This window comes from Anopheles cruzii, chromosome 3 (assembly GCF_943734635.1).
Source record: "Anopheles cruzii chromosome 3, idAnoCruzAS_RS32_06, whole genome shotgun sequence".
Classification (NCBI taxonomy): Eukaryota; Metazoa; Arthropoda; class Insecta; order Diptera; family Culicidae; genus Anopheles; species Anopheles cruzii.
The window spans coordinates 26023632-26047323 of record NC_069145.1 but is presented as its reverse complement, the minus strand read 5'-3'; the positions used below and the strand labels follow the sequence as shown (position 1 = coordinate 26047323).

The following is a 23692-nucleotide window of genomic DNA, read 5'->3' as shown; positions in this document are numbered from 1 at the left end:
AAAGAATGGGAAACTAGAAACGTATGGAGGAGGGTAGCTTACGATTGCGCAGGACCTTTTTGGACAACGTAAACCGGCTGAGAAGCGGCATATTCAGGGACGATAGAACGATGTGGTGCGTGAGAAGAAGCCGTACAATAATCTCATTTTAAGTATCACCAGCCATCAGTACTTCTAGGCGAATAACGGTCGCTAGCGCTCGAAACACGCGTTGTTTGTACTTCCATTCAAAAGTATTCCCACACAGCGTTATGCTGACCATTTACTCTAACACGTCACTACCGATCCGAACGAAGTACTTTCCTCCGAGCGAATGGACCACACACTCTCTTTTTCCTTTTCGACGATATACACACTTTTACACACAGCGAATTAACCGTGTTGGAACTTTACAAGCTGAACTCGAAAATACCGCAGCGCTCAGTGCGGGCCGTAATTCAACCGTTATACCTACCGACGAATAAACTAGACGAAAGTAGACTAGAGACACGCAAAACAAACAATTACTGTTCGCAACGATAACCAAACCGGCACAACAGCTACGATCGTTAGCTACCCGATTTATTAATGCTTCCGTACGTTTTACACACGTTTTGCGAGGGAACGAAACACGGAAAACGTCATATCAATTACTCAAAGAATAAAAGAACAAACTGAACCAACAAAACTGTGCAGTGACTGTTAGTGGGCCACAATCGTTGAACACCTAAGGGCATCGTCGATAGCTTCTAATTAGGGAGTCGCTTTCCGATACTGTTTCGGGTTTTGACACAAATTATTGACCACCACGAAGTTGGATTTTTCCAGCCAAACGCGGCTTTGTTCATGACAGTGCTTTATTTAAAGCGTTCCGTATCGGTTATCGCTTCCTTAGCAACGAGTGGAGTACCCGAAAATCGAGTAACCTTTATTAAACCTACGCTTTCAGTCACCTGGGAGACGGCCGCCTTCAGTCGGACGGTTCTCAGTTGTTCATGCAACTCAGGACGAGATTCACAGCCGATTCCACGTTTCCGTTGCACACGATCAGCGCCTGTAGGTTGTTTTCGGTGTCAGCGAGACCCATTTCGCGCATCAATTCCAGCTCCGTCCGGTACCGTCCCATGCGTGCCGCGATACTCGTGTGCTGCGACTGTGTTTGCGCTCCCAGGTCGTCACCCATCGGAGCGGCCGCCGCTTCATCAGCACCCGGTGCCGCTGCCGGTGGACTCGTGTCCATCGGCTCGTCGCTCCCGGTAGGCAGTGGGCGACTGCTGCTTTCACCGCCGGAACCACTTCCACTCGCCGAAGCACCACCGGCCTCTTCGCGCTGCTGTTGGTCCCGTTGCTGGAAAATCATCGAAATCGCGTCCATCATCATGGAAGACGTAATGTTGCGGTCGGTCGAAGAAACGTTGCCTGCCGTGGCGGCTGCACTTCCAGCACCGGCCGTGCCGGAAGTGGAAGGTTGGCTAGTGGTGGCCTCCATGCCCGTTTGCTCCTGCTGACTTTCGCGGCTGTCCGCATCGCGTTGCGAAATGTTCGACAGTGAGTTGTATGAACCGCTACCAGCGGTCGGGCCGCTTCCGGTAGCGAAAGCGAGGGCCGAGGCGAGTTGCTCGGGCGTAATGCGGCGCAACGTGACCGCGCTCGAGGTGGTCGGTGAGGCAGTGTTCTCGTCGCTCGACGAGGAATCCGACAGCGGGTCGTCCAGCGCATTGTCCATCGGTGCCGACAGATGGTAGTTGTTGACCTTCAAGAGTATCTTCGAGTTCAGCAGCTGTACGATGGCCCGCGATGCATCGATCAGCACGCGGTGCTTTTCGGCCACCCGGCGTATCGTTTCCGGTTGCTGCATCGACGACAGGAGGATCGGGTCCTTGAGCATCGACAGCACGAACAGATCGCCCCGGATGGCCGGATGTGCGTCGAGCGCGTTCTTCATAAACTCGGGCTGCCGGACCTTCTGGAAGTTGGACGAATCGACCGTACGCCAGATGCCGAGCACTTCCTGCACGTCGGCCTCGGTGAAGGGTTCCTGTTGACCGGCGGCCGAATCATCCGGTTCCCGGCGCTTCTGCACGACGTGTATCATCGACCCGTCGCCGATGCCTTTGCTCTGCAGTGTGTCGTCTGTGTTGAGCTGCGTACCGCAGTAAATAAACACTACCAACAAGGCGAAACCATATAGAAAATAAGCCAGCATCGGCCTTGACCCTCTCTGCTTACACCCCTTACCGAAATCATCTTTCGCCACGTCGCTCTTGATCAGCTTGGCTGCCACCGTGCGCAGGGACTCCGTTCCGCTGGTGAGATCAACGTTGTCCACCTTGAGCTTCTGGTACGGTTTGAACGGCAAATGTACACCGAGGTAGATAATCGCCATCGTTGTGGCCACGGTCCGAAACTTGGCCGACGATTCCGCTTGCGGTTTTGTGCACCCTCTGCACGGCGACGAAAACAAAGTGTCTGTGCTGCGCGTAATCGCAGAACCCAAACAATGAGACAGTCAAAACGAGATTGACATTTCGCGTCATGTGTGCGCCGTGTTAGCCCTCAGGCTGCGTGCTGAACGCAAGCAAACCAAAGACGCAGCCCAACCATTAGCGATTCGAATTCGAAGCGTGTAACGGTACCTCATCAACATAGAAATTCAGGAATACGTTCCTGGATTCCCGTTGGTTAATGAAATGTTCCTCGAGCCCATTTCCTGTAATAAATCGATAATCATTTTAAGGCAAAATTTATCAAAGCAAAGGCATCGGTTATCTCACTTAAACCGCGGTACAAAAACCACATGACACGGGTTCGAGTTCCTTTTTCAGGTTGAACGCGTTTTCCAACATTGCTTGGTATTCCAGGGTACAATGAACCCATTTCTGTTAAAATTTCATCAGCTACCGTCAGATTATAAATCTTGTGCTTTTTCAGGATGGCACAGAGTTTGCTCGCAAATAGTAATATTTCCCCAAAAGGAACTTGAAAGTATTTCTGGGAGTCTGGGGACTTCAACGCCAAAGTCGACAGTGAACCGGTTACCTTTACAATTTACACAACTAGTAAACAACTTCACGCGCTGCCGCCACAAAATTGGAAATATGATCAGTATTTTGATAAATACTCAACGATCAATTCACTGACCAGCTGGAAATTCACCTGTTCCTGCCTCCAAACACAGAGGAGACCCGAACGAGGAGCAATATCATTTTGGAACATGATTTCTTTCTTACAATTAAAAAGAAAATTGCTTAATATTTTGAAAACATATGTATTCAAAAATTCAAGTTCACTCGGCGGTTGTAGCCGGATAAGTAAGTAATTAAGTAATTAAAGTAGCCTAAACTAACTATTTCTATTTCCTATTTCTAATATTATTTAAATATGTTTTCATCTTTATTTTAACATCTGTCAAGCCCTTAACAGGTTTACAGTTAGTATATTGGTCCTGTTTCACAATTTTGACCAATAGTTTTAAAATGTTAAGTTTAGTACCAAAAATAATGTGCGCATTGCCCTCATTGTTAGCCTGTTTCCATGTACAAGTTTCTAAGAATGCTTTAGTAAATAAAGCTTCCACTACATGCCTGAACGACGGCCTTTGAAAATCATTTTCGGCAACATATTCCTTTACGTGTCTCTCCACGATTTCCTGGCATTCGGGATTTGCTGCCGCAGCTTCCAGCAAATCAAGCTTGGCCTCAGTATTTGCTGGAAGCTGTACTAATGATGTTGGTGCTGTGTTCTGGTGCTGGGGCAGCGGCTGAGATGATGCTGATGATGATGGACATTTTTCGGCGGCGTGTGGCGATGCCCGGAACAATTCCTTCAACTCCGCGATTTGCTGCTGGAGGATTGCAATCCGTTGTTCGACGTTTGCCTCCAGCTCGGCAATCCGTTGTTCGAGGTTTAGTGCTGGCTCCGCAACTTGTAGCTCCGGGTTTGCCGCAATCGCGCTGAAGTCTTCCGCCGCATTGTCATCATTGTTTAAGACGACATCTTCTGCTGCGGGGACATTGACCTAAATAGAAAAACAAATTGGAACATTAAAATTTTTTCATACTGATTTTCTAACACATCTACTTACAGCATCAGATATCGGTATTTCATCGATGTTGAAGGTTTGGATGTCGTTCGCCGGGGTTGCTTCTGGCGATGAGGATGGCGTTGCCATCGCCTTCATGACTTGAAGAGCTTTCAACATGACCTCTTCGTCGTATCCGGACCATTTTATTGTAATTCTGTTTTTCGAAGCGTCTGTGATATCTTTATAAAGTTTTATTTTTTCATATGCAAATTTCATTATATTGCATATTGCTTCTGCATGGTGTGTAGAAGAACAATCTTCGAAGTCGCTTTCTTTTAAATGCTTCTTATATCGCTTTTTTAGAGCCTTCCACTTCCTCTTACACTGTGAAGGGGTTTTTTGGCATGACTTTGCCACGATCTTCCATTTGTCTTTCACTTTTTTGTTCTTCGGAGCATATAGACAAGGCAGGCCCTGTTCCTGCATCAGCATTAAAAAAATTTTTTCGTCATCATTTACAAGACTGCTTCTTTCCATGGCTGGTAGAAAATAGAATCTATAATTATAAAAGAAAGTCGTGTTATTGGCACTACCACATCCACTACCTATAAGTTAACTGCATAAGTATGGTTGAAAATTGGACAGTTATAAATTACTAGCAGACCCGGCGAACTTTGTTCCGCCCCAGAGGCAACAAGTAAGCTGGTTTTGGATTTTATCTAGTTTATTGTTTTTATTAGGATTGGGATGAATTAATCACTTGGCTGGGAGGTTCTCTGGGGAACTTCTCGATACCGAACTACATTTTACACAGACTGGACAGAAACGAAGGAGCAAAAGTAGGTGTCGCTATCTTAATTGAGCCCAAAATTAAACACAGCCAATGAATCTATTGAGTCTTTGAGTTACCGAAGCAATAGTGCCAATGCAACGAGGCGAATTATGTATCATATCATCCTGCTTCAAACAAAACCATGACAGTTCTTGAACAGGCCACCCGTCCAAAAATGTACAGCCCAAGCCGGGTACGTCCCGGATGTGAGCGATAACAGAATGTGGTCGTTCTGCTGGCCCTGATACTTGTCCACCGTCGTCCCCCCTTGGTGCGGTTTGCCAAACATCGGATTACTTGCGCAGCGAAATTCGATTACGTCCCCCGTATCAGGTGCTTTTGCTCGTTGTACGTCGTCAGAATCGAGACCTTGTTGGCCTGGTACCAGAGCAGACGCATGTCCATAAACACCGCAACCACATACTCGGCTTCGGCTAGGTTTTGTTGAAAGTACGGATTTGGTTTCAACTTAACAGAATCAATAGAATTAGAGCTTGTACTAACGAGCGAAGCATTATCTCCTCCGCTCAATTTGGTTTCGAAGCACATCTTTCCACCACTCGCCAAACTGCATAGATTGGCAAACCGAATTAAACAATCCTACCTTTTCGATGGAGGTGTAAGAATGCTGCGATCTGGCGGGTTTGTATGCAGCACAAAACACAACTAATCACAATCTAGTTGAATATTCAAGACAAATAAGTTTTCAGACACAAGGAAAACACAGCCAATGTTAATACACACAGTTAATGGACATGCGTCTGTCGAGCGAATGAGCTTATGTATAGTCGTGGACGTGAAAATACACGTACGCCTAGGCGCCAACTAGATTGGAACAGAATTAATTGAAAAAACGTTAGCAAAACACAGTATCTAAATTGAATTACTTTTAAATTTTTGAACTAATTTTTCCAATTTTTGGTAGAAATAAAATATTTCGTGTCAGCTTTGTGCAAACCTTCTTCTTCTTCTCTTTCTGGTCGTCTGTCTGTCAGACAGCGTGTTGTATATTGATTGTGACAGTAGAGTTCTTTCTTCAGCAGTAAAATGGCGGGATAATAAAGATAATAACAAAGTAAAATGGCGAAGTGCAATAAGGCGACGGTAACAACGCAACGGTAGTTTTCTTTCTCTGTGCTGTGTGCAGAAGCAACCACTGTCGCAAAACAAGTTTGTAATATTTTAAAAATTCCAAGGAGTTTTATTTTACGGTTTTTCCTATTCTTAGACATAAAAGTAGTTTCTACACGCTATCGTTACAACGCTGAATGTTTGTGTTTTCCCTGCTTCTTCCGCCGTTCCACATTCGGGTTTGTGTTGCACATTTCTTAGTAATTATGATTTAAATGATGTTTATCAACTACACCTGCTCGCCTCTCCAGTGTCGCTTTAAGATACATATTTTAAAGGTTTCGCTCCATCGAACCAAGTGCGTTTTGTTGCGGTCGTTGTATTATAATTTAAGTTGTTCATTTTGCAGTTATACTAAGCAACAAACATTCCCATCCTCTCCGGCTGCCCTGTCACCATCCGTATCGTTTCAACATTGGGCACATTGAAGTATTCTAAATGTTTGCATATAAATAAGGATTGTGATATTCGTCGTCAAACTCTGCCCAGCTCTCGGTCGGTCGGTCGGAACAAAACGCACTAAACATAAAGTAAGTAAATGTGTGTCTCTTCCGTTCTCTCGTGTGCCGTTCGGTTTCGTTTTGCTTTGCACAATTTGGAATTGGATGGTCGATAAATTAAGTAGAAACATTGTCCGCGGGCCGGCTCGTTGTTCGTTCGAAAACATGTTGCCAATTGTTCTTTTTTTTCGTTTCCCAAATTCGTTCGCGCGCTTCACCTCGTTTTAGTTTCAAATTGAATTTCGTTTTCGTTACACGCAGCCTCTCTTTAGAAGAAAGGGACCCCTACCTATAGCCGCACCGCACCAGCAGTAAACCTAAAAGTGAATGTGCCTGTGTTTTACTCGTATACCGATCTCTCGATCTCGGAGCTGCGTTCTAGAGCCTTGCTTGGAAGCTGCAGTTGGAAGCTACTCGAAGGAAAACAAACGTTTATATAGTACAACGCGCGAGCTCTGACACTTGCAACGTGCTCAGGGCCCTCCCTGGTGGAGATAATAAAATGGAACTGCGCAACATTCCAGTGGCCGAACCCAGTGGTTCTGTAACAATCCGGAATGAATGATCGATCCGCTCCGCTCCTCTCTACAGATCGGTGATGATGTCCATCGACTCGGCGATCGAGCGGCTACTGTGCCGGTTGTCCGCCATCGCCACTAGCCCAACGCTGGCGAGGGCCGAGTTGGCCGTGTCGGCAATCACCTGCATCTGGCGCTTCTGCAGATCGCCGTGGAGCCGGGTGAGCGTATCTCGGATCTCGGGCGTGGTCGTTTGGGCCCGCGCCAAGGCGGTCGAAGCGTCACGCAGCGCCTCCGTGTAGTTGCCGTACTCCATCAGGGCCTTCGAGCGCGCATAGTAACCATCGTAGGCATTCGGTTTAATCTCGATCGCTTGCCGGGCAAGATCGATCGCCTCTGCCACATCCTGCCGAGCGAGGAAAGAAAACAACAGCAATTATAACACCCGTGCCCTGTCGCGGCGAGCGAGACCTCAACACACTTACGTTCATTTTTCGCTTGCAGCGAGACAGATTGAGCAAGAAATTAAACCGTAGCTGCTGGAACGTGGCCGTGTTGGCAGCACTGGAATTGTTGTTGTTGCTATCGGCCGTAACGAGTGCCACCGAGGGCGTGAGCAGTGGTCCCCCGGTGAGTGGATCGGTTGCGACGGGCGTTCCCTCGTGCGCACCGCAGATGGACGGGATCTTCTTCAGCGCGTACTGGTACCGATGGGACGCTTCCTGGAGCCGGTTCTTCCGGTACAGTGTGTTGCCGTCCTCCAGGAGCTTGTTGAGCAGAATCAACCTAAGGAGCGCCGACAGGAAGGAACCGTAAATTCGATGCACCGTCAGCACAGTCACCGTCACTTACATAATTTCCGGTTTCCCATTGGCCATGGCCCAGGTGGCGGGACCGAGCTTGGCACCGCGCTTCAGAAACACCTGCACTACCTGCACGTTCCGGCAAGCGATGGCACGATCCAGCGGACGCATCCCGTTAATGTCCACGTGTTCGATCTGCGCCCCGTGATCGAGCAGCATCTGGACGAGCGAAGCCGAGCCCTGGTAGGCGGCCAGGTCGAGGGGCGTCCGGCCCGTGCTGTCCGCGTGCTGCCGGTCGGCCCCGCGTTCCAGCAGGCACTTGGCCGCCTGTTGTTTTCCCCGCAGGCACGCCCAACTGAGGGCCGTCAGCCCGTCCTTATCCTGCACGGTCAGTGCAGCTCCTGCGAAATAGGGGGGGGGATCGTTAATTACGGGGCGGTTTCAAAGACACACGGGGTCCCGCTAGTCACTTACCTCGGTTGAGCAGCAACTCGATGATTCCGACGTGACCCTCTTCGGCCGCAACCATCAGCGGCGTTTTGCCGTTCGTCTCAGTCAGCTCGACGTCCTGCGCCTGGTGCTGCAGCAACCGCTCGACGATCGCCCAGTGGCCCTCCTTGACGGCGATCAGCAGCGGCGTCATCTCCTTCCGGTTGCGCACCTCCGTCGAGGCACCCCGACTCAGCAGGATGGCGATCGTTTCCGTGTGCCCGTTGGCGCACGCCGTCGTAAGGGCCGTTTCACCCGTGATCACGTCCAGCCGGTTCACCTGCACCTCGCCCATATCCAGGAAGTCCTCCGTGATCTCCGTGTTGCCCTGGCCTGCGGCCGCTATCAGCGACTGTTGGGCGGCCTGCTCGAGCGTCACATCGGCCGGCACGGCCCCACTCTCCCGCCGCGGCAGCCAATCGCAGGCGACCAGATACTTGACCACCTGCAACCGACCGGCGATGGCCGCGTGCACCAGCGCGCACCGCTGCGAGGTATCGGTCTGCCCGAGGCAACTGCCGGCCGCCACCAGCTGCCGTACCACGTCGCAGTGACCCTTCGAGGCGGCCAGTATGAGCGGCGTGCAGCCTTGGCTGTTGGCCAGCTCGACACTCGCGCCAAACTCGAGCAGCAGGTTCACCATCGGCAGGATGCCCTCGTGCGCCGCAATGCACAGGATCGGAGCGCTCCCGAGGAACGGTGTCGGATGGTCGGGAGAGGCCCCGGCCAGCAGCAGCAACCGGGACACCTTCACGTTCGGGCTGTACACGTTGCGGAGCGTCGACAGGGCGGACGAGACGCACCCGGTCACGGACGCTACCCAGTACGCCTGCAGGTCCCGCGGCGACTGGGCCGGTGCACTCCGGTAGAGGTGCGCCTTCAGGATGTGATGGCCCAGCTCGAGTGCCTGTTCCGGATCGAGCGGGGCTTGTAGGCGCGACAGGCGCAGTGCAATGCCCGCGTGCCCGTTGCGTAGGTCGCACAGGAACTTGGTGGACTCGCCGTCGTCGCGTCGCAGCAGCCACTCCCTGAACGACGGGTGGAAGAACATGTACGTGTTGTCGATGCGCTTCACCAGAAACCCGGTCAGCGTTTTGAAGCGACACAGAAACTCGTCCCAATCGATCCCATCCCCGTCGCCGTCGCCGCCATCGGTCTCGATGCCGTCGTCCCCAGCCGTGAACTGACCCCGATCACTCGCGATCAGTGCGTTGAGCGAGTAGAAGATCTCGGTGAGCGTGAGCGGATAGAGGGCGGCCAGGCAGACGGCGAGAATGTTCGAGATCCGATCGTACGCGGCCGCCGTCGGGAAGCGCAGGTTGAAGTTGAGCAGAAAGATCTGGGCCAGCGACACGGGAAGCACCTTGAAGCTGCTCGACTTGATCACCAGGCTGCCCCGCTCGATCAGGTCGAGCGTGAGCTTCGCGTACAGAAACGAGCCCTTGGTGAGGGCCAGCAGGTGCTGGGCGAACTTGAAGTGGGCGCTCGTGTTGACGATCTCGGCCCCGCGCCCGCCCGCCACGTTGTGCTGAATGCTTGCGCTCTGGTTGATGCGGAACGTCACGTACTCGAGGATGTCCTTCTGAAGCGACTCGTTCGTGGTCCACGCGTCCAGGCTCAGCTTCGTGTACTGTAGGCCCTTGGCAAACTCGGCCATCTGCGTCCGGATGGTGGCGATCACCTTTAGCCACGGTGGAAACCGGTCACTCATGCGCTGCAGGAACGACGCGATCGTATCGCCGTGGTCCGGCCGATGGTACTCCGCCTCGCACAGCCCATCGATCAGGATGGCGCAGTTTTTCGGCGGGATCTTACCGACCCGCCGCAACGTGGCCAACGGTTCCAGGATGCCCATCACCATCGCTCGCTCCGGGTCGGCGATGCACTCCTTTACGCTCAGCACGTGCTGGAGCGCGTGCTCGCCGAGCAGGAACTCGTGGTACGCCGCCAGCTGCGGCGCCTGGCAGAGCTGGGCGGCCAGCGAGTGCACAAAGTCCGGTATGAGGCAGGTGGAGTTGTTGTCCGCCTGGCAGAAATGGTACGCCACGATGTGCGACGCCAAGCTGCGCAGCCGATCGTGCGCCACGTTGATCTGGCAGTAGATCCCATCGCCGGCCTCCTGGATGGCCATCTCCTTGCGCCGCCCGAAGCACGAGTACTCGACCAGCTGCAGCAGGAGGGCCGTCTTGCCGGTGCCCAGGTTGCCGCTCAGCAGGACACCGGGCGAGTCGGCCGACTGGACGGCCGTGGCCAGCTCACGCACCAACCAGTGGCGTCCGACGAATGGGGGGTCCGGTTCCTGCGTCGGCACCTCGAAGAACAGTGGCTTCAGGGTCAGCTGCTGCTGACGGTACTGTGCGAAACGAACTTTTGGATCGATTGGACCACGGATCTGGCCGGAACGGGCCGACCGGCGCACCGTCGTCCGGCGGCCCTTGAACGCCAGCAGATCGTCGACGTTGCTGCCGCTTTGGGAAGCTAAAAAACGGAACAAACGGATTAGCTCTGCGCGGATGTCCTACACTTTAGGTGCCGAATACTCACTGGTGACCGAGTGGCGTCGACTGACCGGGCTCGACGAGGCGTTGCTCTGCTCCGACACGGACACCGACATCATCGAGCCGATCGACTCGCACCCGGTGTGGTAGTGGTGGTTGGGCTCCTGCAGCGTCAGCACCCGCGACACGTCCGCCTCGGACGATCCGGTCAGCGTCGACACGGGACTCGTGTTGGCCGACGTTAGCGAGCTGCAGGATTGGTTCGGGGCGCGCAGATTGCGCCGCGTCGAGTTGTTCTCGAGGAAGAAGCCCAGCCGCACCTGCAGTTCGTCCTGCGAGGACTTTGATTTGCCGTTCAGCATCAGCGGCTTTACGTTGCCCCCTTCGTCGTCTGCGGGAGAAACGAAAGCGGTGTTAGAAAGATCCTGAAGACCGCGTCGATAACATGCATCCGGGGGGGAAAAACGAACATGCGGAATGTTAGGATTGATTAAAATGAATCAAAATGAACCAAAAAATGTAAATTAAACTCAATAAACAGATCCGTCAAATTGGGAAAACAACTGAAAAACTGAAAAAGTCAACTGAAATCTTAAAGAAACGGTTAGTTTTTGAATAAAATAAGGATCACGCTTTGGCTTACACGTTGGTCAACATCACGACACGCTATGCTTCTGATTTGTGTATAAAACATCAACAACAAAAAAACGAATCAAACGGGACAGCAAAAAATAAGTTAATCTAATAAAAATGAAATACATAAAACTAATTCTTTTCCATGAACCACACTTTAGCGGGATGCCAAATGGGACACAAAGGCCATAAAACACCACTTTAGTGGTTATCTTTCGGGCAACTTCGGGTTCGAAACTTGCTGGCGGTGTTGCACGCTCGTAAAATGCACCAAACACCAGACCGATGTCCGGGGTCGATGTCTGCCCAGAGGGCGGCAGAGAATTCTTGTAAATTCTCCACCAAAATGGATAGGTTTCGCCGTGCTCGCGTGAAGGAAAGGGAACTTAACGAAGCATCTAGAAGCAGCAAAAAAATAAAAGAATGGCCAACGCTTGTTCGGGAGGAGCTTTTCGAATTTCTGAAGTTCTGAATTTTAATGCGGAGGCCCCACTCGGCTCGGTGGGCAATTATGTTCAGCAAACTATCGGGCCCAGCTTTCGGCACCGGTTAAAAGCGGCGAAAGATGCGATCAGTGTAGTGTAAGAATTTGGCACAAAAATCTTCAAATTTGCGTAACGCTTTGAAAGAAAATGATAAAAATGTTTGAACAATTTGGGGTACAACAAGCTTTCGAGTCAATTTAAAACCATTAACCAACCCTGGGTGCTGGGTGGCTGGGTGATAATCTTTGCCGGTTCGACAAAACAATTTAACGACGCCCGTTTGACGGCCCGGAGATACAATTAAAATCACGGCCACCGGTAATGGTCGCGCGCAAGTAAAGTGTAATAATGATTACACACCTTTCCGAAGTCGCTCTTTTTATCCTCAAAAAAGAAAACCGAAAAGGTAAAAGTTTCAAAAAAACAAAACGGCGAACCAAGAACAAAAGAAAAGGCATTATGTTTTCAGGAGCATAAAAACACACAAGCGGAACGGGACAAAAAGCCCACACGGGGTCCGATATCATGGCCAGGATCGGGCCGCGACGGTTGCATTACGTTGCACACAGTTGCACAATCACGCTCGCGGGCGGCCCGGCGCAAAATGTTCACCATTTTGTTTTTAATAGCCCCTAATGGACCCGCTGCCCCGGGTTTGTCATCTTCCCGGACTGATCTTGCCGGTCGTGCCGGTTATGATACGGTGATAAAAGCGGCGGGATCGACATAAATCCTTCAAACGCGGACCCGCGCACCTTCGGAAGCCAAACACGACCGGGTCAGCGACCCATGGCCGGTGGCCGTTAAAAGTTTCTGACCGAAATTGGACTGAAATTCAATTTAGAGTTTTGTGCGAAAAAAAAACCCGGCGAAGAGGCCACCGGTAAAGTCGTAAAGAAGCGACTTCGCAGTGGATGAAAGACGGAGCATTAAGAACGGATCCGAAGCTTAAGAATTTGCATAAGCAGACACGCCGTGTCCGTGTCAATAATGGGTGCGGGGCGCGATTCAACAACGCGATTGATCCAGTTTCCAGCAGTTGGCCGAGAGAACGAAAATAAACGGAAAACGAATTTGCTTAAGCTGACTCGGAATGGGGCGCGATCGGTTCTGATCAAAACACTCATTATGCGGCGGACCCATAAACATCGTCGCCGCCGCGCTTCGGGCGAGGATGACAAATTGTGGCCCAGGTTCAACATAAATTAGCGGCCACCCGCGGACAGCGGATTAGAGGGACATTAGAGAAAAGGTGGACATCTAAATAGTTGTGCACAATGTTGCAAAAGATCTCGAAGTATCGTTAGAAAGAAAGAGCAAAAAAAAATAACCAAAAACATAAAAACACGCACACACACACACACAGAACTGCAAATTAGAAGTTAGAAGTGGAGCGGATAAGAAATTGGAGAGTTTATGGTGATGAACCACCAACGCGATTACAACCGAATCGCGCTCCCAAATCGATCGACGGGAAGCTGCGAATCGGAGAGATGCGCAAAAATCGAAAACCAAAATAATAGATAGCAAGCAAAAGCGGGTTAAACTTAGGAAAAGCTAAACCATAAAACAGGACGGGGGAAAAACCGGAGCGAAGAAAACAAAATTCGCAAACAACAACAACGGAGTGGCAAACGGAGAAGGTGGAAGCCCGAAAGCCTGCTGCGTGCCTGCTAATTGATTCAGTCCCGCGCTGACCGTCGTCGCCTGGGCCGACCACAGGGACTTGATTTTGCCGAAAACCATCGACGCGGACGTCCCGACCGTCTGCAGGCTGAGCCGGTGAAGTTTATGGCCATCGGCGCCGCCTCCTGCAGCCCGCTGGCGCTTGCTGATGCCGGCCGATGGCTGCTGTTGGCCGCCGGTGGCCGCCCGTGCCCCGGCCACCGAGCGGGCCAACTTGCTGGCGGCGGCCGTCGTTGCCCGGTGATAGGTGGCCGGATTCAGCAGCGACGCTAGACCTGGTGGTGGTGACACCGGAAGACGATTCCCGGAAGAACGACCCGCGGAGGTGATGGAATGCGATGCAAACGAACGGGGCTTTATGTTAGAATATGTTGTCTGTTGGTCGATGATGATGATCGGTTCGATCGGTGGCGGCGCGCCACGGCTATTGCGTGAATATGTAATTACGTAACGGCCGGTCCAAGGGTCCTCCATAATTAAAGGGACTCGGGACACGCATTGCCGAGCCGAGAGACGGTGAGCTCAAGAACTCCCCAAGAAGGGCTGCCTCTCGGCCGATCACGAAGTCGCCCCGATCCACGCGCCAACCGGACCCATCCAAACCCATCCCGGACACTTACCCGACAGTGTGGAGTGGTCGGCCGTGGTGCCGTTGCTGCGCCGGTACCCGAACGGACTGCGGAGATTCTTCGGGATGAACAGCCGGCGACGGTTCTGCGGTGGCGTCGCGCAACTCCCGGCCGTGACTTCGCCGCGGGACGCTGTCTTCGTCGCTCCCGCCGTGGGGCCACCGGTGCCGGTGCCGGGGCCGATGCTCGCGTACTGCGGTTCCACCTTTCCCGGAGGACATTTCGGTGGCCGATCCTTCAGCTTGTAGCGCTCCGATGATAGCACTTCGGCGGGATTCTGTAAGCGGAGGGGGGGGCGGAGAAAAGGGCACCGGGAGATTAATGAGTTGGCGATTCGTCTCCTTCGTGCGGCCACCTCAATGGCATTAGGCGCATCACGATGATGGGACGCAAAAGCGGGCAAAAAAGAAGGGCAAAAAAGCGGGATAATTTCGACGGATGGTTGATTGCGGGCAATAACTTATTGGCCCCGGCCCCTTTCCCAGTGTACTTTCTTGCATTGTCAAAGGTCGATGGCATCCCCTCCCCGGGGGGGCCGGGGCAATCTTCCCCGTCGATCCGCCCCGGTGTCTATGCAACAACCACATCTGCCCCGTCCACTAATGTTCGATAATAAGGAAAATAAATGGTTGCTAATTGTGGAACCGGTGGCCGCACCATCACACGTCGCCGTGGATTCGGCTAATGGAGCCGTTTTCATTCAAGCTGAATGAATTAATGACAAAAGTATATACTCCTGTGGCAAAGAATGATGGCGGCGCTTTCCAGCTTCAGGAAGAATTCCGTTACAAATTGGCGAATCATGTGCGCTTATGTCATCGCCCGTCGCATTATCAAGCAACCCGGGGGCTGCTATGTCGACAGTCGACATAAGCGTCACCTAGTAAAGATTTGCCCATTGAAGTCAAAGATCCTTGCAATCGGACTGTTGGCAGCCAAACAATTTCTTTGCCGAACAAAGAAGGACTACCATCGATTCCGCAACCACGGCTTGGAAGTATTGCCATTGTCGTTCAGAAGCCATTTTAACCGGTACAGAAATCGGTCAGGAACTTTAACAAACCCCAATCTGTAGCTGACCAGGCGATCGGACCAACGTCTGTGGACCGTTGTGGTTTCGTGGAACTTTGGCTCCTTGGTTGCGGTTTCGGCTTCGCAATTCTTCAATCCCTAAGGCGGACACACACTGTACACTGGGTCAACCACCACGATGTGGTTAGCCGCGGGTCTCCAATTATCTAATGATCTTCAACAAACGACCAACCCAACATGCAAACCGCTGCCGCCGACAGCTTGCCGAAGGGATTCCATCGTCCAAGCCGTGACTCATCGTTCGGCTGAGGTTTGGCCCCCCACTGGTCAGTGTCTAATGACCGAGTCGGACCACCGAGTCGGGGACTGTGTGTCGCTCGAAGGCTTTTGGCTGCTGTTTTCGGTTTTCTTTTGCTTGACACTCTACGATCCGGATCCGGAATAAAGGTATAATCTTGACGAATGTCCAAACAGCGTCCGAAGCTATTTTTAGACAACCCAACGAGGATTGCGTTGAAATTGAAAGAGAAAATTCGACGACGTCGGTCGATGCACTCGGGCGAGCCGTCATCGGAAGTACCTTCCTGGAGACGCTGGCCACGGGGGGCTCTACCAAATTACACTTCCCGGTGGTAATTTGCCTTTCACTCCAGTGCCGGTGGCTCTCCCCAAAAGTGTCACCACTTTGGAGCCAATTTGCACCCGAAAAACCAACAACCTCACCCAAGTGCACCCAATTTGGGGCGGTGCCGCCGTTATGATGGCCACCGACCGGGGACCGGTGTAAGCGCCTGTAACTGGACCACTTTTCAGATCGGCCCAAAATGGCTGAAGGGTTTGTCGGTCTTCTTGTGGACGATTTCCAAAAATTGAAGTTAACTGTCTTGTGGTGGCCCGTTCTGACGGCGGGGCGCAAGGGTTACGAGGTGGTCATGTAATGACAGCAGGCAGCATCTGCTGCCGTTACTCGAGGTGTTGCTTCCGTTTCGCCCCTCCGTTCGGGGCCTTTCCACCTGGAACTGGGAAGTGTCATAAAAAGTAACATCCAACACACTGGCGCATCCAACTATACCGGATGGCAATTAAAGTGCCGGGCAACCGACTGCGGCGGCGGCGGCGAAGAACAACGGCCCAATTACAGTAGATCTGCCCACCCGCGGCCCGCAAAAGGGTCTCTCGCCCCGCTCGCAGTTCACCTACTTTCCAACGGAAACGTCCGGCGGCTCGAAATAATTGAGGCTACCGGCTGGGGCTGGAAGCGAACCACACTCCCGCCAGCCAGCCTCGAGCCAAGTCAATGGGTGAACCGCCACCCCAGAAAAGGACACGTGAGGCGTCCGCATACACGGCGCGCATCCCCATAAAAGTGGGAGAGCCCCATAATCACGGTGCGAAACGGAGCCCTAGTTTGGGCCAAAAATCGAGAACCACACAGCGGAGAACCGGAACCCGCTCTGCTCCGGGCTCCGGGCTACCGGTTGGGTTGGCTACCAAAAAAGGGACTCCTCCAGGCAGGCAGGCAAGCGGTCGATCACCGAGAAAGGCGAAAACAAGGAACCGGGTTGCCCTGTTTGCCAGTGTTGCGACCGACGACGGAGTGTACCCGTCGGGATACCTCGACCGGTCTGTGCCTCTTCATTACCACATGGGGGCCGATGATGATGGGCTCTTCTTCACCGATCGCAGATGCGTTGATCGATGATGATGAATCATCAACGGGTCGGATCGCAACCAAAGGGACCTCTCCGCAAGCAACAACGTGCAATCACCTCTGCCTCCGGCAAGCCGTGAGCGCCCGGCTTCGGCTTCGTGCAGCAGCCGTCAGGTCTGCTGGTCTGACAGGCCTTCTGACGCGAACGAATCACACTTCGGTCCCGCTCGAGATGTCGAAAGTTGGCGGCTGCAATTAAATGATACAGTGGGGGGCTCGATCAGAACTAGGGAGGCCGCCCCATCTGGACACCGGGAAGGGGGGCCGCGGTTGCAAAACAACACGCTACAATTTCGCCGCGCCGAGCATCATCGATCAGTCTACCGATCGGTGGCCGTTGGCATGGCCAGTGGTTGCGCAATTTGGATCATTTATTTTATTCTTCCACACTCCTCGATGGCTCGATGTCGAGAACTGCGATTTAATCGGCAGGCTGTTAGGCGCATGTTTGGCCGAATTGTAAATTGACACCAGTTTCGATTGGGCCATTGGGAGAGCTCACCGAAAGTGAACTTCACCGAGCGGAATTATTGCCAAAAGTGATTAATGCTTCGCTTCACCTTGAGCGTGTACCATCACTTCGTAACATCCGCGATCCGGGTCACGAATTTTCAATAAATCATCAGAGACGGAGACGAACCAAAAAAAGTGGAACAACATAATGGAAAGCATTGCACTGGTGATATGTGTGGTTCAGGTAGTATCGACACCGGCGAATCGGCCGTGGAGCGTGTCACGACGCGCCGTGTTGCAGTTTCGTTAGTTGCAGTTCTTGCAACGCGCTGCAACGGCTCGTCGTTTGACTAATCGTTCTTCGATAGCCCCAGACGGCCGAGCCTCTTCATTAATCATAACCGCTGGCGCACATCCGGGGGCAGTGCGCGGGCAAAATCGGCGCCAGCTGGAGACGGCGCCAGCCGGAACCCGAACATGCAGCGCACGTTGCAACTATTAATAAATACAAGCGGCATGAAGCGGGCCACCTCTCATTACGTATTCGATGACCACTGGCGAATCAGCATACAAACGGGCAGGCTTCGTGACCGAGTGGCCGGCGGGAGTCGATGCGCGGGAGTCGCGAACTGGGCCCAAGTCTGGCACACATAAAATGCCACAGAGTGGTGCACCGATTTCCATAGCCGGCAATAAACAAGGCACCATCGGAATACCTCGTGCGGCAACAGCATAACACCGCAGTGAGCGCCGTGGCTACTTTAGAACGTTCGACGATTTTCAACACCTCATCTCGGGCCGTTCACTGGAGGCCACCAGAGCTCAGCTCGCTGGTCGCTGATTGATGTGTAATGGATCATAATTTCCTCGCACCGTGGCGCAAAGCCACCGGAGTGTTCCCAAACATGGACCACCAGCCGAGGTAATTATGGGACAAACATGTATGTGGCCTCTAATTTGCTGCGTGGAGCCCGCCACTCGCCACACTCGCTGCTACTGTGGCGCTGGATGGGCCGGTGGTGGTCCTCTAACGAGGGCTTCGTCAGGCCAAACCGGACTGACACCTTCGTTCGATTTCGATTGATGCGATGCGATGCGGCCACGTCGATCGGAGCACCGCACCAAGATTGTGACGCACGAATTAACGGCACGTTTCAATTATGGCCACATGGTCTGCTGCTCTCTCGGTCGACGGATCGAATCCCTTCGCATGGGGCCAACCAACGACCTCATTGAAGAGTGTGTGTTTGGACCTCCCCCCGGTCGAAAGTCGCGGGACGCCACCGGGAGGGTTGGATCGAAAGTGAAACCCCCTCCGGCTGCCCGGTGGTTGCCTTAATTGGAAGCAAATGAACAAGTTGTGAATGAGCGGAGCTGTGGCCATCGCGGCCGCACCAGAACGGGAGACATGAAACCGGTAATCACGGCCGCCACATCACGGTGCATTGTTTGGGGTGGTAATTCGTCGGTTCTTTGTCCCATTTTAGACGGCACAAAAAAACAGGGCTCGGAATGCGTCTCGAAAGCGTCTATTGACATTATTGGCCACTTTTGTTAGGTGTTAGGCGCCCTTCAAATGGCGCTCGGGTTTAGATGTGGTTCACTTATCGCCATCAAATAAATGCCATTGTGTGCGGTAGAAGCGCCGCATTTGTTGCCCGCAAGTCAAAGAAGAACTCGAAGAACTTGCACTTTCTGTGATTGGTGGGATCAGCTGGGACTAATCCATTATAAAACAGTCCTGACAACCGAAACCATAAAAAGCCATTAAATTTAAATGTATGGGATTCAATACATTGCAATGGACCAACACATACACCGAGACAAGAACCATTTGGCGTACATATGTCGCCCAATCGGGAATTCCAGACCACACAGACCGACTCTATGCCTGTTCCATTCATCGCATTCCGCGCAGCTCTGCGTGCCATCACGTGCCGGCCGCCTTTAATGCTATCCGCCCGGTGTCCCCCTACCGGGGGTATATGGATCAAAAAGTATGCTTCACCATGCTTCGGACTGGAGACCTACCTTTCGGCTCGGGCCCGTTCCAACCCCGTACCGTGCTCGTCGATTGACGAGTGACAAATCGCGCGCCGCTTAGCGACTTGCGCATAATGATCGTTTGTACGCGGTCGCGGTCCATCGCGGACCGATGCAAATAATGATCGTGTGTGACGTAAGTGAAGCGGGCGCACAACAAGAGTATTATGATTGCGGCGCACTCGCAATCCGTTGTTCGGGTGGACGTATTGCACAATTCGCTCGCCTTCACGTTCGCACGTTCAAAGGACACCAGGAATGAACTAACTGGAACGCCGACGCGTGGTGATTAATATGAGAGCAAGTGACGACCCATGTGCAGTTTTGCAATTTTCTCACCCTTTCAATCCACTCCACTCGAGAGGATTAGATTTCACTAGACAGACTGTGCCGTGCGAAAAGGGATCCCATACGGCACTCACGGAAGAAATCGAGTACCGAGTAATTAATTAACGGCGGGTGATTGAAGCCTATCGGCTTCGAGAAGATGAGGTTCGCCAGCGAGTTGGCATAATAAATCTCGCTCAATAGGGGTTGCGTGCGCCCGCGCACACAAGTTCGTGACGCCGGTCTTTGCGCCTGTGACTCTCGAACCATTCGCGGTGCGGTGCGGGGTCCGCTTTTGAATGTCCTTCTTCTGGTTTCAAATTGAATGATTATGTCGCATGCCCGGGCAGCCCTGAAAACGGCCGGGCAGCCTCCAATCCAATATTCTCACGTTTGTCAATGTCGTGCCTGAAATCAATTAAGCACACAGAGCCGGTGCCCTTCTCAGCAGCAGCAACAGCAGCATGCAATGGCAAACCAGGACTCGGAACCTGCGAGCTGGAGCCCCTGTTGTGGCCATGGTCAGCAAAAACTGGACCGATCACACCGCACGGAGTTAACACGTGGCGCATAACGTTTCAATTAACTTTTCCCAATCGTTTGTTTTATTTTATCGCTTTGTTATGAGCCCCCCGAAATGCTGTGCCAGATCAACGCACGCACGCACGCACGATCGCTCATATCGCGCAACCAATCCAAGGTCGGACCCGGGGCACAACAATCATAAATTTGTCGCAAACGAGACATTCGCGAAAGTTGGAAACGGAGCCGTGTAATATATCAATAAACTGTATCCCGTGCCTCGTTTATGCTGGCCACCACACCGAACCCACCTCGATTCTCCCTGTTTTGCGCCCTGTCCCTCATACCTCATGCGCTCCTCCGATCCGTGATCGGTCGGCGCGCCAGAGTGCATTGTCACTCAGAAGTGTCGAACAGCATTTTGTTGACACTTTCGGTCGAGCAAATTGACAATCAGACACACAGAGCGTGCGCCTTGAACTACAGGACCAACATAAGTTTCGCAGTTTGTCACGGCAGTGCGCAGGCAGCGTCGGCATTGAGATGGACACTCTCGCGCTGTTTCTACGACTTGCGCAAGGTCCTCATCGCGCCGGGGTGTAATGCTTCGATCGATCACCGGTACACGTTGAGTGGCGAGAAAAAGCAACAAGACGTTGATTTTTATGATGGCCACCTCATATCTGTGTCATGCGCCGTTCGCCGTGTCATACGCAATTAAAGGGGGCGACGATGGTGAATTATGCTGATGATGGCGTCAACAAGACAAATTTACCACCAGCCAAAAAGTGCCTCTCTGAAGTTGAGGTTATGCGTTCAATAAAGTGCCGATCCTCCGTGCATCGCACACGATGCGAAATCGGGATGACGATTATGAATTTGTTTTACGGCCCTCCCGGCCGGGGATACTGTTGGCTGCTAATGTCAATGCCAACACTGTCCCCGGGTGCAATCGACACCCCACATCCGCGTGTGGCATAAATTCGACGAGCACTCGATCGGCTCAACGAGCATTTTTGAGTAAAGCTGAGTGAGGAGTGAAGAGTGATGCATGTTTTGGCCAGTTTCAAAATTGCGAAAACACACACACAATCCGCCAACGGCCAATCCCTGGGCGCCGATGTTTTAAAACACCGTTTATTGCATAACATTCACAAATTATCACAGCACCTGTCGGGCCCGGCTCGTCAGCGTTTATGACGCGCTAGTCGGTCGGTCGGTCGGTCGGTGAGTGTCAAGTTCGCCGGAGTGGAGAAGACCATCAGCGCACGGGGCGCACCGAGGACCTTGTGCCCAATGAGCTCCAAATTGCGGTGGCCCGCCGGAACGCTGGGGCGCCGAATCATGTCTAGGTCATGGCGGTGGGTCCTGGCTTGCCGACGACCGTCGCATCGCATCATCTAAGCCTAATCAAGAGTGACCCGGAGCCGGAGACCGCGGGGGCCACCGAAACACCTCCAAAGGCCTAATTGGACCCACAAAAAAACCTCCACCGTGATGAGGCCAGCTCGTCGGTCGGGCCAAAATTTGACAATTTCGCGACGTCGCAAGTCCAATCGGTAAACTCCCGCGGTCCGCCTGAGACCCAGCAAACCGGATCCGGACCCCTGGGAGCTCCACAATGCTCCACCACAAGCCAGCGGGTGATTCCGAGGGAGCGAAAAACTTTAAATAAAACGTCACTTTCGCGAATGGCCGCGCGCTTAATAAATATATCAATCACACGTGGCCGAGTGTCAACCGTGCGTGATAAATGTCGGCCCCCGGGCAGACCATCGACTAAGATGACCTCTGCCTTAATTAGCTGGCCAATGAGTGAAATATGGCCCCTCTGCCGATTCGATCCGACCGCTGCTTTAATAGAATTCGCAAAGGGGTCGGTGCTGCCGGTGAATTTGGTTCGGCACTGACAGGAGCGGAAAATTGTCGCTTGACAGCATCGATTCGCTGTCGAAGGCGCAGCCCTGTCAATCATGCACGTTGAACTATGCGTCTTTTAAGCATGAGATCCGAGAAGGTTGTGCACCGGGCGAAGGGCTGCCGAGCTGGTTGCCGGTGGTTCCAGGACGAATGTATAATTTCGAGCGGCTCGGAAACGCTTATTTTAATTGCTCCCGATGCAAACAAAAGGTCCGAAGCACAATTGTCGTGTCGGCCAGCTCGTGACCTATGATAATCGAATTCAGCGGCTGAGTACCCTAATAGCCTCCGGGCCGGCCATAAAGTCATATTCTTTCGCCGGACCTTGAAATGTCTGAATAAGGGTCAGCCGCGATGGTGCGTACCTGGTAGATCGATGAAAAGTGTCCATTCGTCCGCATCTGCGAACGGTTCTGGGGCTGCGGTGATCCCAACGGTGACATCAGGTGGGTGCTGCTGCCGTAGCCCTGCATCTTGCGGCTCAGCGGCTGGTAGATGGCACCATTCGCAGACAGCATATCTGTGGAGAGGCAGAGAAGCGGATTAAAGATTATTATCGTCGCCCCGTATCGGATGTTCCGTTCGCGATAGCGATCGATCGGAAGGTTTTTAATTATGCGCCGGATCACCACATTCGATCGAGACCCACAATTGGAAAGGTAACGTCAAGCCAAGCAGCGCATAAACCACGACTCTCAAAAAGGTGTCGGGAGGCAGCTGCCACTGGCGCAGATGTTTCGGAGCGAAAAAGTCGACCAGAATGAAGGAACCGGAATGGTGCAAACGCTGCCAAATTGCCGTGAAACGCGAAACGGTTCGAAAGCAAACGAACGTAAACGCAACCGAATGATAATTATGTCGATGATAATGCTTCGGATGATAATAAGCGGCCCGAGTGCGGTAAGCGAACGCGACGCTTGGAATGACAACATTTGCATACATAACTACCCCCAACAAACCGTTCGTTCGCGTGCAACGCAGTAAATGTGGCGGAAAATGAAGATGTTGCAACAACAAACGATGTTGCGTTCCCATTCGGCAACTAATGGCAGAATTGGCGCACGAAAAATAAAAATGTCTTTCCAATTCTTCTCGGAAACGCCCGAAGGTGGTGGCTTCGGGCTAGGCGCAGTGTGGTGAAACTTTGTGACGCCCGGCCAAACCCTTCTCCAGTCAGGCCAGGCCATTCGATTCGGCTTCGATGTGTTGAGTGGAGAAAATAAAACCATTTCTTCGCCACGCCACGAAGTAAATCGCAACCGTTGCCTTTCGAGGCGCCCGAAGTTTTCGCGCCCTGATTGTCAGTGCGTGCCCGAAATTGCATCCATGCCGCCGGATACTGGCACGGCAAGGCATCCCGACTGACGGAGAGAGCTTTGATTAGTCTGTTTCGTCTGTGTGTGGCGTAGGAAAAGGGTCTTAAATAAAACATTTCCAAAAACAGAGCCTCACCAGCCAGCCAGGAGATGTTTATGCC

At 52.5% G+C, this 23692-nt stretch overlaps 2 protein-coding genes across 2 annotated transcripts in view; both read right to left on the bottom strand.

Moving 5' to 3' along the window:
* Nucleotides 1–787: 787 nt before the first annotated feature.
* LOC128272506 (ubiquitin-like protein 7) lies at nt 788–2425 on the bottom strand. Its single transcript, XM_053010329.1, has 2 exons — nt 2218–2425; nt 788–2145 (listed from the first exon to the last, which is right to left on the bottom strand). The coding sequence occupies exons 1-2, from the start codon at nt 2363–2365 to the stop codon at nt 965–967; spliced, it is 1329 nt and encodes a 442-aa protein (XP_052866289.1). The 5' UTR covers nt 2366–2425; the 3' UTR covers nt 788–964.
* Nucleotides 2426–6036: 3611 nt separating this feature from the next.
* Nucleotides 6037–23692, bottom strand: part of LOC128275003 (protein TANC2) — an 86772-nt gene continuing 69116 nt past the window's right edge. The window contains exons 3-9 of the mRNA XM_053013370.1: nt 22581–22735; nt 14199–14484; nt 10821–11165; nt 8262–10754; nt 7837–8188; nt 7470–7770; nt 6037–7390 (exon numbers count right to left, since the gene is read on the bottom strand). Coding sequence (XP_052869330.1) covers nt 7052–7390; nt 7470–7770; nt 7837–8188; nt 8262–10754; nt 10821–11165; nt 14199–14484; nt 22581–22735 — 4271 coding nt within the window. The 3' untranslated portion in view covers nt 6037–7051. The remainder of the gene's footprint in view (nt 7391–7469; nt 7771–7836; nt 8189–8261; nt 10755–10820; nt 11166–14198; nt 14485–22580; nt 22736–23692) is intronic.